Source organism: Physeter macrocephalus, chromosome 17 (genome assembly GCF_002837175.3).
Source record: "Physeter macrocephalus isolate SW-GA chromosome 17, ASM283717v5, whole genome shotgun sequence".
NCBI classification, from domain to species: Eukaryota; Metazoa; Chordata; class Mammalia; order Artiodactyla; family Physeteridae; genus Physeter; species Physeter macrocephalus.
This window is the reverse complement of record NC_041230.1, coordinates 19,667,698-19,680,826: the sequence shown is the minus strand read 5'-3', so window position 1 is coordinate 19,680,826 and position 13,129 is coordinate 19,667,698. Positions and strand designations below refer to the sequence as shown.

Here is a 13,129-nt window from a genome sequence, read left to right as displayed (position 1 = left end):
TACAACACTCTAGTCAACCGACGTATTCTTTCCAACAACAACCCAAATCCCCTGTATTCGAATGTTGGGCCGTCTACACTTCTAGACTACATGTTTGAGGGCAGGCACCTCCTAGTATTCACATTTGGCAGAACTGGCCCTCAATACATATTTGACTTAACGAATTTTGTACCTCGCAGAACCGAGTCCAGGGCTGGCATACAGCAGATTCATCAGATGTCTATTACAATTCCTCAATGATTAGACTCGCTAACATTTACTGAAGTTTACCAAACGGCAGGATCTGTGCCAAGCGCTTTACCTCCCACTGCCTTTTTCACTCAAGTTCTCCTTCCTCCGGGGGAGGGGGCGGGCTCAGCACCACGACCCGCCCTGTCTGTGCATTCGTTGGTCGAGCCCGACGCCCGTTACTGCCGAGTCCCGGCCAAACCACGCCTCCACGCCGTTCGTCTGGCCCAGAGGGGGCGTGTCTCTCGTCCCGCCGGACGATCCAGTCGTTCTCCTCTCGTGAGAATCGGTACGCCCTAGAGGACCGGAGCGGTGTGGGTGGGGGCGTGTTCCGCGGTCCCTCGGGGCCGGCGCACGCCGCGCCCCGCCCCCTCAGCACGCAGGCTCCGCGCGAGCTCGCGCACGCGCGCGCGCGCGCGCACTCTTCAGAGCCTCACTCTGGCCAGCGGGGACTGACGGGCGGAGGCTGGGCTGCTGAAGTACGAGGGGCGGAGCCCGGGCCGCCGCCGCCGCCGCCGCCGCCGCCGACGCCGCCGCCACTGCCGCCGCCGCCGCTGCCGCGGGAGAGGAGCATGTCTGCAACTCGAGCCAAGAAAGTGAAGATGGCCACCAAATCATGCCCCGAGTGCGACCAACAGGTGGGCGCCGGGGGCCGGGCACCGGGCACACGGGCCGGTGGGGCGGGTGCGCGCTGGCGGGCGTCCGTTGCCGGCGGCCGTTGGCTGTGGAGAGGCCGCCTCGCCGGGGTCCCAGCGACTGAGCGTGTGGGCCGGCCCTTGAGCTCTGGCCACGATGGGAGCCCGCAACCGGCCGGGTAGAGCCGAGGGGTTGCCGGGGAAGCGCCCGGGGCCGCGGCCGGGACGGTGCCCACCTGGCGGCGGTCAGACGGGCGAGTATCTTGCCCTGTGGCCAGCCGCGTGAGAGGGGGCGTGGGTTTATCGTGAGCTGACGGGGCGCCCTGTCCGGACCCTCCCCGAATCGCCTGTCCGGCTCCGGTGACAGCAGCAGGAGTGTGGGGCAGCAGCCCAGGTGGACGAGTTCAGTCCCTCAGTTCCTCAGTCCCTCAGTCCCCTCCTGCCCCGAAGAGAATGCCCGATGTGCCGACTCCGAGTCCGGGCTCCTGGCTCCGAAATCCGCCTTCTGCCAGGCAGGGTTGCTTTGTTCCCGTTTCAGATGTGTACGGTGGACCCCCAAAACTGTCCCCCCGCGACCTGGGCGGATGCTTAAATGTGACAGAAAGGCCCGCAGTGTAATAGTTTTAAGTTTTGGCGAAATATGGAGATTTTTTCTCTTAAATATATTTATTATATTTTTGACGTAAATAATCGTGAATCCTTTCTGTACATTGTTTTAAATGGAACGTTATTGAATAACGCCCCTATTGAAGCCCTTCCTTTCTGAGCGCTCCTCACTTCCCCCTACCCGCCGCGGTATCCACTGTTAAAAATTTGGCATTTTCTGCTTCCAGATCTTCTAAAAAATATATATGTGGTTTTATGAATTTTAAATGACTTCTTTCTACACAAAATTAATGGTGTCAAAGCTGTAATTTTAAAAAATCTCATCTTACCGTTTTAGTTTAAGGATGCCTCATTTTTTACTAGAATAATACAAGTTCCTCTAAACCTTATAATCTAATGAGTTAAGACTCTCTCAGTTAAAAGCATTAGTAAGGGCCCTATATCACGCCAACATGCAGATCTGGGTGTGTTTTTTTCTTTTCCACTGAGAGAATTTTTTCAAAATGATTACCTCTTCTCCCTTTTTCTTTCTTTCTTTTTTTTTTTTTTAAATCAGGAGTAATTTGAAATGGCTGAAGACTTTTTTAATAAGCTGATTTTAGTGCATACTTTAAGGAGCAAGCTTAAAGGTTGATCAAATCTTTTAACAGAAAATGTTACATGTTTTATTCAGTATCTTTTATGGGCAATGATAGATATGCTGATCAGAGGAAGACTGTGCAAGGAGAATTACGGTTTATTGATTGTATGAGTTTATTGAGTATGCATTCTAAAAATAATTTAGCCATGTTTTCCAAAACAGAGTTAAATTTCCTTTCTTTTTTTAAAAATTTTTGTTTGCTTTGGGTCTTTGTTGCTGCACGTGGGCTTTCCCTAGTTGCGGCGAGCGGGGGCTACTCGTCATTGCGGTGCACAGGCTTCTTATTGCGGTGGCTTCTCTTGTTGTGGAGCACGGGCTCTAGGTGCGAGGGCTTCAGTAGTTGTGGCTCGCGAGCTCTAGAGCGCACTCTCAGTAGTTGTGGTGCGCGGGCTTAGTTGCTCCGCGGCATGTGGGATATTCCCGGACCAGGGCTCGAACCTGTGTGCCCTGAGTTGACAGACGGATTCTTAACCACTGAGCCACCAGAGAAGTCCTAAATTTCCATTTTTACCATTAAACTAAATTTGTTAAATTCTGAAAAAGTTGGACTTTCCTATTTAAGTCTCCTTGTCGAAGATTATTTCAATATTTAAATCATTTCCATTTGTTCCGTTTAATTGTGCAGAAGGTTTACATGGTATGCATTATGCATTCCAGTTTCTGTAGGGCATCAGTTATTGCAAATCCTGACATTGTTGTATTTGGCATACAGTAACCTTTTGGGGAAAATAACCTGTTTTTAATATCCTCGTTAAAAAAAAGAGGAAAGGATAGTAAACTTGTAGGAGTCCCTGTAACTATTCAACAAAACGTGATCAGCATTTTATTTGGAAATATCACATTCTGTTTTGTTGTTACACACACAACCTCTACTCCAGCTGCCATAACAAAATACCATAGATTGGGTGGCTCAAACAACAGTAATTTATTTTGTCACAGTTCTGGAGGCTTGAAATCCCAAGATCCTGGTAGAAAAGAGAGCTTTCTGGTGTCTCTTCCAAGGACACTAATGCCATCGTGAGGGCTCCACCCTCATGACCTCATCTAAACCTAATTATCTCATCTCCAAATAATACTATCACGTTGTGGGGGTTGGGGCTTCAACATACGAATTTGTTGCTGGGGTGTTTTTGGGGGGTGGGGACACAATTCATTCCATAACAGGCTACAACAACATAATTTAAAATGTTGGTTTGTAGTGTTCTTTATTCTAAATACTTAAGAGAAGATAACGTACATGGTGACTAATTCAAACTTTTGGTGATTCTTAAAAGTGATTTATCTTTTACTAAAAGTAACTCAATTGAAGAAAATAATAGATTAATTTTAGTTTTCTAGTTATTTGAAAGTACAGGTTTCTTATAAATGAGAAAAAAATTATAATCCAGAAAGCCATTTTTAAAAAAAGCTTTAGAATACTGCTGTTATTCTAAGTTGCCTGATGAATATTAAATTAGAATTTAGATATAGTTTATAAACATAAATATAAAATCTTTAAAGTATGAGGAGATTGCCTCAGTTGAGTAGATTTACATAAGTTCTGTATATGTGTGTGTAAGTTTAAAAACAGGTACAGAGATCAGCAAACAAGAAAGACCTAGATTTTCAGTTGCTTTATTACATCCCCTTTTACATTCCCCCATTTGAAAATATAGTTCTGAAACATCTAAACCACAATACTTTTCATTTTCAACGGGTTTCACATCCACTAACTCAAGTTACTGAGCCATTTTGAGTGTAGTAGTAGTCAGGATTCTTATATTTTTCTGGGATCTCTGGTGTATGTTTCTGTTTTTGCTTTTTTTTTTTTTTCTTTATTACATCAGCTTTTTCCCCCTTTTAGGAAAAAATGTTAGGAAATTTTATGTGACATTTAGCAAGTATGTCTGCTGTACGTAACTTTGATGCTCTTAGCAACAAAGAGTATAGATGGATTCTCTGTATTGTGGTTATTTTTGAGCTTTTTAAAGTCGGTGAAACAATATAGGGTCAGGATTTTGGTTTTTGCAGTTGTTTTTTAAGCCTGTCTTACTTGTAAAACATGCCTACAATCTAAATACCTATTTTTCAAGGAATAAATTGATTCACAAGCCATCAGTAAACAACACTTCAAATTTTTTTCTTGCATTTTAAAATCCTGAAAGTATTAGCATTAGAACTTTCATTACTGTTGTCTTTGGCATTACAGCTGAAATTTCATGGAAGTTTAGGTGTTTGTTTAAAATCCAAATTATACAATAATTTAAAGAGATTAATATAACTGAAGTTGTCTGCCTCATTTAATAATTCCTTTTACAGGATCTGTATTGTGGTGGTGGTTGGGTTTTTTTCAGGGTTGGTGTGAGGGGAAGGAACTTTACATTTTCGAAAGAACCTTAGGGTGACTTAGCTCAGGCGCGTGAATGTTCCTTGAGCATAAGACTCTTTCATTAAGGGATGTAAATCAGTCTGTCAATTGAATTAGTCATCCCAAAGCCGAATGTACATTTCTCATCTAACTGTAGCACTCTGTTAGTTCTGGACATGGGTTGATATAATTTTTTGTGTATAAGACAATTAAATTTCAATTTGTTGAGTTTCAATAGCTGAAAGAAAATGGTTGTTGAGTAGCAAAGGGTATGTTGAATAAGAACATCACGTTCTGTGTTTTTTTGGGTAGCATTAACTTAAAACAATTTGTATTGCCGTGGATGCCGTTAATGATGTGTTTAAGTATAAAGGAAATGAGTCAGTACCTTTGAGCTTGGTTTCTCTGAAGATGTGAAATTTTTAAAATGACAAAACATACCTATTTTAGGCAGATTTTACACTATTAAGAAATGTAACATTACATTTTCTGTCATGGTTTGGAAAATCTCGTTACATTCTTGATAAAGCAAGCTGTTAGACATACCTGGAGTTTGCTTATTTTTATAGATTCATTGTTATTTTTCATAAATACAAAGTAGAATTCTTTGTTCAGTATTTTTATGCAAAGAAAAGGAATTCTGCCAAAATTCTGATTTAGCTTATTTAGATCACATATTTATATTCTAGAACATGAGGCATTCTCTACATAAATGGATGAAAGCTTTATAGTAGTGATTAAACTTTTATATAAGCAGAACAGTGGGCAAATGGAACTTATCTTACAAAGGGAATTGTAATTACTATTCTGTGAGTACTTTTTGTTGAGATTAATTTCTGGTTTTCAGTAAATGTGCCCTGAGTCCAAGGATCGTTAAGGTTTATATTAGTGAAACAATTGTGGAGGGAAAACTAAAGCTTTTTTCAATGATTTTCAATAACATTTGGCTTTATAGATTTATTTATTTATTTATTTATTTTTGGCTGTGTTGGGTCTTCGTTGCTGCACGAGGGCTTTCTCTAGTTGCAGTGAGCAGGGGCTTCTCTTCATTGTGGTGCGTGAGCTTCTCATTGCGGTGGCTTCTCTTGTTGCAGAGCACGGGCTTTAGGCGCTTGGGCTTCAGTAGTTGTGGCACACGGGCTCAGTAGTTGTGGCTTGAAGGCTCTAGAGCACAAGCTCAGTAGTTGTGGCTCATGGGCTTAGTTGCTCCACGGCATGTGCGATCTTCCCAGACCAGGGCTCAAACCCATCTCCCTTGCATTGGCAGGCAGATTCTTAACCTGCACCACCAGGGAAGTACCTAACATTTGGCTTTAGAAAAATATTGACAGACTTGAAATGGAGAAAGGAGACACTTGTAAAAATAGTTTACAGATTTAGAAACAGAAGCTTGAAGAGCTTGTGTTTTATCCGAAGTCCTTCCTGGAACTGAGATTGTAAGATACTAGATCTCAACTCCTGCTTTGTGCCACATTCTTTTTTGTTTGTACAACACTTTTGCCCCTCAAACTGGTTGTTGTAAACTTTTTTTTTTTTCTATTGGTAGTAATCGGCATCTTACCCGCTCATGTTGGAACCTGGGTTATTTTCAGTTCTTTACGCTTTTGAAACGTCTTGTAGATCTACCTTCTCTCCATTTCCATTCTCACTATTCCAGTGGGGCCCTCATAATGTTATGCTGGGATTACTTTAATGATTTCCCAATCATGCCCCCTTTTCCAATTTATTCTATATAAACTGCTTTCAAACTAATATTTTAGGAAATGCTACCTTTTTTCCCATATATTTTCCTTGGCTCTGACCCTATTGTGGTTTTTCTGTTGTTCACTCACATCAGCACATGTTTATCATGCATTTGCTACATTCATGGTTATTTTACTTTTTTTTTTTTTTTTTTTTTTGCGGTACGCGGGCCTCTCACTGTTGTGGCCTCTCCCGTTGCGGAGCGCAGGCTTCGGACGCGCAGGCTCAGAGGCCATGGCTCACGGGCCTAGCCGCTCCGCGGCATGTGGGATCTTCCCAGACCGGGGCACGAACCCGTGTCCCCTGCATCAGCAGGCGGACTCTCAACCACTGCGCCACCAGGGAAGCCCCGTTCATGGTTATTGTAGTGCGTTAGTAGAATGTGAAGATTTAGAGGACACAATACCCATCTCATAATTTGTTGTCAGGTGGTGGGGTTTAAATAAATCCATGATTACTACTTCAAGTAATTTATCGTTCAGTTTAGGAGAGTACATAAACACTGAGAAGTTTAAGAAAAATAGTAATAATAACTTTTTTTTTTTTTGTCTACAGGTTCCTGTTGCATGTAAATCATGTCCCTGTGGTTACATATTTATTAGCAGAAAACTTTTAAATGCAAAACACCCAGAAAAATCACCATCTTCTACAGGTAATTGTGAGAGTTTACCACATTTTTAGCTTTTTGATGTAGAAATTTAAAATTAATTTTTGTGAATATACTCTTCAATTTTTTGTTGAAGTTAAAAATTAAAGTCTATTGAAGTATGTGTTTGGTTTTTATTAGCTATTGGAAATCAGCTTATGACATTAGTATGCCGTTCATTCTATTTAAATGTTAACTCCCTTATAATGCTGATAAAGCTTGTAACAAATTTTCTATTTTTTATTTTTGGAGGATGGAGAGCCATTGAAGGGTTTTAAGCAAGGGAGTGACCTAATCTGATTTTTAAAAAAAAATTTTAAATGTTTACTAAAGGTATAATTGACTTCCAATAAATTGTACATATTTAAAGTGTATGTTTGATAAGTTTTGTCGTGTGTTTACACCAGTCACCACAGTCAAGATAATGAACATGTCCATCATTTCCACAGCTTTCTAGTTCCCCTTTGTAATCTTTCAATCTTGTTTCCCACTCCCCCAGGTAACCACCGATCTGCTTTCTGTCACTATTTTAGAACTTTACATTATATAAATGGAATCATACAGTATGTAATCTTTATTGCCTGACTTCTTTCACTGAGCATAATTTAAGATTCGGCCATATTGTTGTGTATATCAGTAAGAATTCATTCCTTTTTATTGCTTAATAGTATTCTTTGTGTGGATATGCCACAATTTGTTTATCTGTTTACTGCTTGATGGACATTTTGGTTTTTCCTCTCATAGTGCTGGTACAATGTGTAACAACTTTAAAGTAGGTTTTTTTTTTTTTTTAAACTGGTGACTGAAAAAATATAACCTGATTTTGGTGTGAATATAATTTTTAGATACATTGGTTATTTTTTGTAATTCCCTGATATAGAATATCTAAAAAATTTTTTGTTTGAATTTTACCTTCCCATTAATATAGACAAATTGGATTTGTTCAGCAGATATATTTATTAAAAAATGAAATTTTGTTATTTGTTCTTTGATAAAGTCAGAACTTTGTATGTTCATGATCCCCAAATAAGAGTAGATTGATTGCAAGTGTATATATGAGCACCTGCTGTGTGCTAGGCACTCTTCTAAGCCTTGGGCCTAAAGTAATGAATGAATTTACTATCAAGGCGGGTTCAATGCTGTCATGGAGCTTAATGCATTCTTGTGGGCAGGAAATAGAGAACAAATAAACAGGGAGAATATCAACTTGTGAATAAACGCCTTGTAAGAAATTAAAATAGAGTGCTGAGGCGTGTGACTGGAAGGCTACTTTTGATTGAGTGGTTGGAAGCTTCTCTGAGAGGTGACATTTTAGGCTGAGGCTGAATAGGAACAGGGGGGTAGTAGCCATGATAAGATCAGGAAGAAGACCATTCTTGACAGATGAAATAGCAAATGCAAAAATTTTAAGGTTGTTAAAAGTTTGGTATATTTTAGGAACAAAAAGGCCAGCGTGGTTGCAGTGTAGACAGTAAAACCAGGAGAGTGTTCGATATGAGGCCAGAGGGATAAGCAGGGGCTAGATTATTTATTTAAGGCTTTGTAAACTAGAGTAAAATTTTGGTTTTTGTTCTTACAGTGTGAGGAGAAACTATCCCTGGGATGTGCGATGAGGTGAGGGGAGGGTGGCATGCTCTGATTTGTCTTTTAGAAAGATCATTCTGACTTCTGTCTAGAGAATAGATTGGGGGTTACAAGGTGGAAGTGAGCTTTTGCAGTATGTTAACTGAGTGAGGATGCCAAGTTAGGCAAAGAATGGTTATAGTACAAGATGATTCAAGAATTACTTATATTTATGTCTGTGAGAGGTCTGTTTATCCTAGGTCTGTGGAGAGATGGGAGGAAAGCAGTTTTAATTCCATTTCTGCCTCTGAGTTTGCTCCCTTTCAACATGGTAATGGACTTACTATTAATTCATTAGTTCTTAAAGGCTGTTGCTGGATTGGTTATATAGGAGTCATCCAGAGAAGTGTTAAAAATCAATTCCTGGTTCTTGTTTCCTAAGAGTGTGATTTGGGTATGGGAACCTTGGAATGATTCATTCAGTAGATTTGCTGGGGTGGCATGTCAACTCAGTTCCGAGGCTCCAAAATGAATAAGACATGGTCCATGCTATTAGTGGGACAATTGTGTTTATTAGTTTTTCACTCAACAAATATTTTTGAGACCCTTCTATATACCAACAATTCAGGTGAGAAATGAGGTAAGGAAGAAATGTAAATGAGGACAGAGAAAAGGGACAGATGCTACAAGTGTTAAGAATTTAGAATAATTTGAAGGAGAGGGAAGACTTTAGAATGACTCCCAGATTTCTGACTGGGATTACTGGTTAGAAAGGGAAGATAAAAGGGAAGACAAGTTTTGAGGGAAAGATGAAGAAACTATGTTTGGATATAGTCGTGAAATATCATCCGTGTGGATTTTTTTTTTTTCCCCAGTTGGACATACAGTCCAACTCAGGGAATAGCGTCAGCCGGAGAGAAATGTTTTGAATTGTCATGGTTGTTGATATCATGGAAATGGATGAGCTAGTTCTATAGAGTCTATAGGGTAGGAAGAGGAAGCAGGTTCAGGGACTGAACTCTGGCAGACTCCAATCTTAAAGGGTAGAAGTGGGTAGGGAGGTCATGTCAGCTGAGAAGAAATGTCAGCCGTAGGAGAACAGGCAACAGAGAGTGGTGTTACATAAGTCAGGGTGATGAGTGAGAAGCAGTTCATTATTATTTTACGTTTGGAGTTTCCTAAGGTTCTGTTGTTTAATAAGAGTAGACTTGCGACCTTGAAGTGAAGATGAAACATTGAAGCCTAGAAATCCTAGGGAGGAGGAAGAAGAACCAGCAAAAGAAACAAAGAATAGAAAGGACAGAGGAATATCAGGGATAGACTGTGCTGTAGAACCAAAGGAGGAAAGGGATTTAAGAAGGATTAAGAGTACTCAAAGCCTGGAAATCAGTTTAGTATAGTACAGACATGTACTACATGTTGTTATATATTATATGGAAGATCTGACTTAAGATTCAGATTCCAGTTTGGTCACTCTCTAACAGGTTAATTAACCTCCAGGGGCAGCTGCTGTTTACTTGTGTTTATGTAGGTTTATAGTACCAACCTTAGAGGATTGAAGTGTAGATGAAGTGCACATGAAAATGCCTAACATAAAGAAAGCTTGGTATGTTACAGGTACTCAATAAATACTAATTTTTACAATTAAATTTCTTTTTTAAATTTTTTTCTGACTGCATTGGGTCTTCGTTGCTGCACACGGCCTTTGTCTAGTTTCAGCAAGCGGGAAGCTACTCTTCGTTGCAGTGCGCGGACTTCTCATTGCAGTGGCTTCTCGTTGCGAAACATGGGCTCTAGGCACGCGGGCTTCAGTAGTTGTGGCATGTAGGCTCAGTAGTTGCGGCATGCAGGCTCAGTAGTTGCAACATGCAGGCCCTAGAGTGCAGGCTCAGTAGTTGTGGCGCATGGGCTTAGTTGCTCCATGGCACGTGGGATCTTCCCGGACCAGGGCTCGAACCCGTGTCTCCTGCATTGGCAGGCGGATTCTTAACCACTGCACCACCAGGGAAGTCCCTAAGAAAGACTTTTATTTGCATAATTAAACATTTAAAACAAAAAAGAAACATCTTTAAAGCTCAGATGGCACTTATCTTAAAATTAAAGCTATAAAAGATTATTTGAAATTTCAGTGGGTTGAAACCTCTTATTTAATTATTTTAACTTTGTGTGACATGCAGGAGGAAAATAATCTGTTAAGTCATAGATTTATTTAGATTTGAAATGTTGAAAACTCACATTTTGCAAATATACTAATCATCTTTATATCTTCATAACATACCTGAAAATAGGGAGGTGGGACGCTAGAACAATATAGAACTTTGCTAGGTGAAAATATAGATAAATAAAATCTATTATGGAAATTAATTTTAAATTATAAAACTATATTAATTTCGGTGAGAGGAAAAGATGAGTGTTACAAATAAAGCTGTATTAATGCTCAGTGTTTTGTACAAGTGCATAGAACCTCAAGGCAATTAATTATTCTTTGATACCTTTCTAAATGCGCTAGGAATGTAGTATTGTTTCTTTTATCCTTTTTAGGGGGTCAATATTAAATGGAGATAAATTTTTAAAAATTGACTATGTTGTTCATGTAGGATTTCATTTCTAAATTGAATGGTTGACTGAGAGTTTAAAAAGTAGCCTTGAGGTTGAGTCTTCATCTGTCAATTTGAAGAAATTAAAAAAAAAAAGAAATTAAAGGAAATACTGTATTTCCTAAAATTGAAAGTATCTGTACTGTGGCCTAAACCTTCAGTACTGCAGTAGTAATCTATTCAGATATTTGGTCAGTCACCAAATACTGACAGAAGCAGTTTTTGGTGAGAACAAACTCAGTTTGTTACAAATCTTTGAATTTGGTTTTCCAAATGGGTGTTCTGGGTGGTTTAGTGACATCAAGGGTGCTATTTTGCATTTAATAACAATGGATATACCTTTAAAATTTTTTCATTATAAAAACTGTAAAGAAGAAGTAAACTGAAAATCTAACTGAGATACTAGTTTATAAAAGACTTCCTCTAAAGGTAAGAAAAAGATTTAAAACGGTAAGAATTTTGAATAGCTTATTAGTATTTAACTGTTAATTTCTCAGTGAGTATAAGCTTTGGGTTAAGCTTAGTCAAATAAATAACAAAATTAAGGGCTTCCCTGGTGGCGCAGTGGTTGAGAATCTGCCTGTCGATGCAGGGAACATGGGTTCGTGCCCCGGTCCGGGAAGATCCCACATGCCGCGGAGCTGCTGGGCCCGTGAGCCATGGCCGCTGAGCCTGCGCGTCCGGAGCCTGTGCTCCGCAATGGGAGAGGCCACAACGGGGAGAGGCCCGCGTACCACAAAAAAAAAAAAAAAAAAAAAAATTAAATAAATTCCATTTTTTATTGGGGGAAGGAAAAAGGGATAAAAATATTAAACCTAATTTTTAAATTATTCTCTAACAGGGAAAGGCTGATAAATAAGCAAAGTCTATAAATGACATACTTACTTTTGTAGTTAAGGAAAAAAAATGGAGAAATGATTATCACCAGTACCTTTTAGAAACCCAAAATGATTGAACATTAATCAGTAGTAAGTGATCCTCAACTATGAATTACTTGACAGTGAAGATTTGGTTTTGTTATTTCAGAAAACATTGTTCCTTACATGCTAATCACTTAAAATTGCTGTACATTCATATATGGAACATAGTTTTTATTTTGCCTTTTGATGAAAAAATACATACCTTCATTTCTGTGCCTTTTTTTTAAAGTTCTTAATCATATAGTTTATATAATGATATCTATATTCATCTTTAAAAGACATTTTTTATAGAGTCATCTGATTTCTTCTAATCAAGACTGATTTTAGGTCTGCTGCACAGCTGTCATGCTAAAATTTCTTTCCATTGTACTATAAGGGTAATCCTTCTTTTTCTTTTTTTTTTTTAAAGATATTTTGATGTGGACCATTTTTAAAGTCTTTATTGAATTTGTTACAATATTGCTTCTGTTTTATATTTTGGTTTTTTGGCCATGAGGCATGTGGGATCTTAGCTCCCTGACCAGGGATTGAACCTGCACCCCCTGCTTTGGAAGGTGAAGTCTTAATCACTGGGCCGCCAGGGAAGTCCCCTACTTGTTCTTTTTTTTTAAAAAATTAATTTTATTTATTTATTTATTTGGCTGCGTTGGGTCTTCATAGCTGTGCATGGGCTTTCTCTAGTTGCGGTGAGTGGGGGTTACTCTTCATTGCGGTGCGTGGGCTTCTCATTGCAGTGGCTTCTCTTGTTGCAGAGCACAGGTTCTAGGCGTGTCTCAGAGCACAGACCAGGGCTCAAACCCGCATCGCCTGCATTGGCAGGCGGATTCTTAACCACTGCGCCACCAGGGAAGTCCCAAAATTTAGTATTTTAATCATTTTAAGTTGTACGGTTTAGTGACATTAAGTACATTCATATCATGTGCTTAATCATCACCACTGTCCATTTCCAGAACTCTTTTCATCTTCCCAAACTGAAACTCCATACACATAAAACAATAACTCCCCATTTTCCTCCCACTCCCCGCCCCCGTCACGCCCCAGGCCACTATTATTCTTTCTGTGCCTGTGAACTTGAATTTGCCTACAATATTTGTATGTCAATATTTGTCCTTTTGTGCAATATTTGTCCTTTTGTGTCTGGTTTCACTTAGAATAATGTCTTCATCCACGCTGTGACGTGTCAGAATTTCCTTCCTGAATAATA

The 13,129-nt window shown here is 39.7% G+C and overlaps 1 protein-coding gene across 3 annotated transcripts in view; it reads left to right on the top strand.

Annotated features, from left to right (window-relative positions):
- Positions 1-661: 661 nt before the first annotated feature.
- Positions 662-13,129, top strand: part of LOC102977844 (UPF0547 protein C16orf87 homolog) — a 68,450-nt gene continuing 55,982 nt past the window's right edge. For 2 of the 3 annotated variants that reach the window (XM_024125096.3, XM_028477906.2), the window contains exons 1-2: positions 750-866; positions 6,755-6,851. In XM_024125096.3, coding sequence (XP_023980864.1) covers positions 801-866; positions 6,755-6,851 — 163 coding nt within the window. In that variant the 5' untranslated portion in view covers positions 750-800. Of the gene's footprint in view, positions 867-6,754; positions 6,852-13,129 lie in introns of all 3 variants that reach the window. The other variant, XM_024125095.1, reaches the window with a different exon arrangement.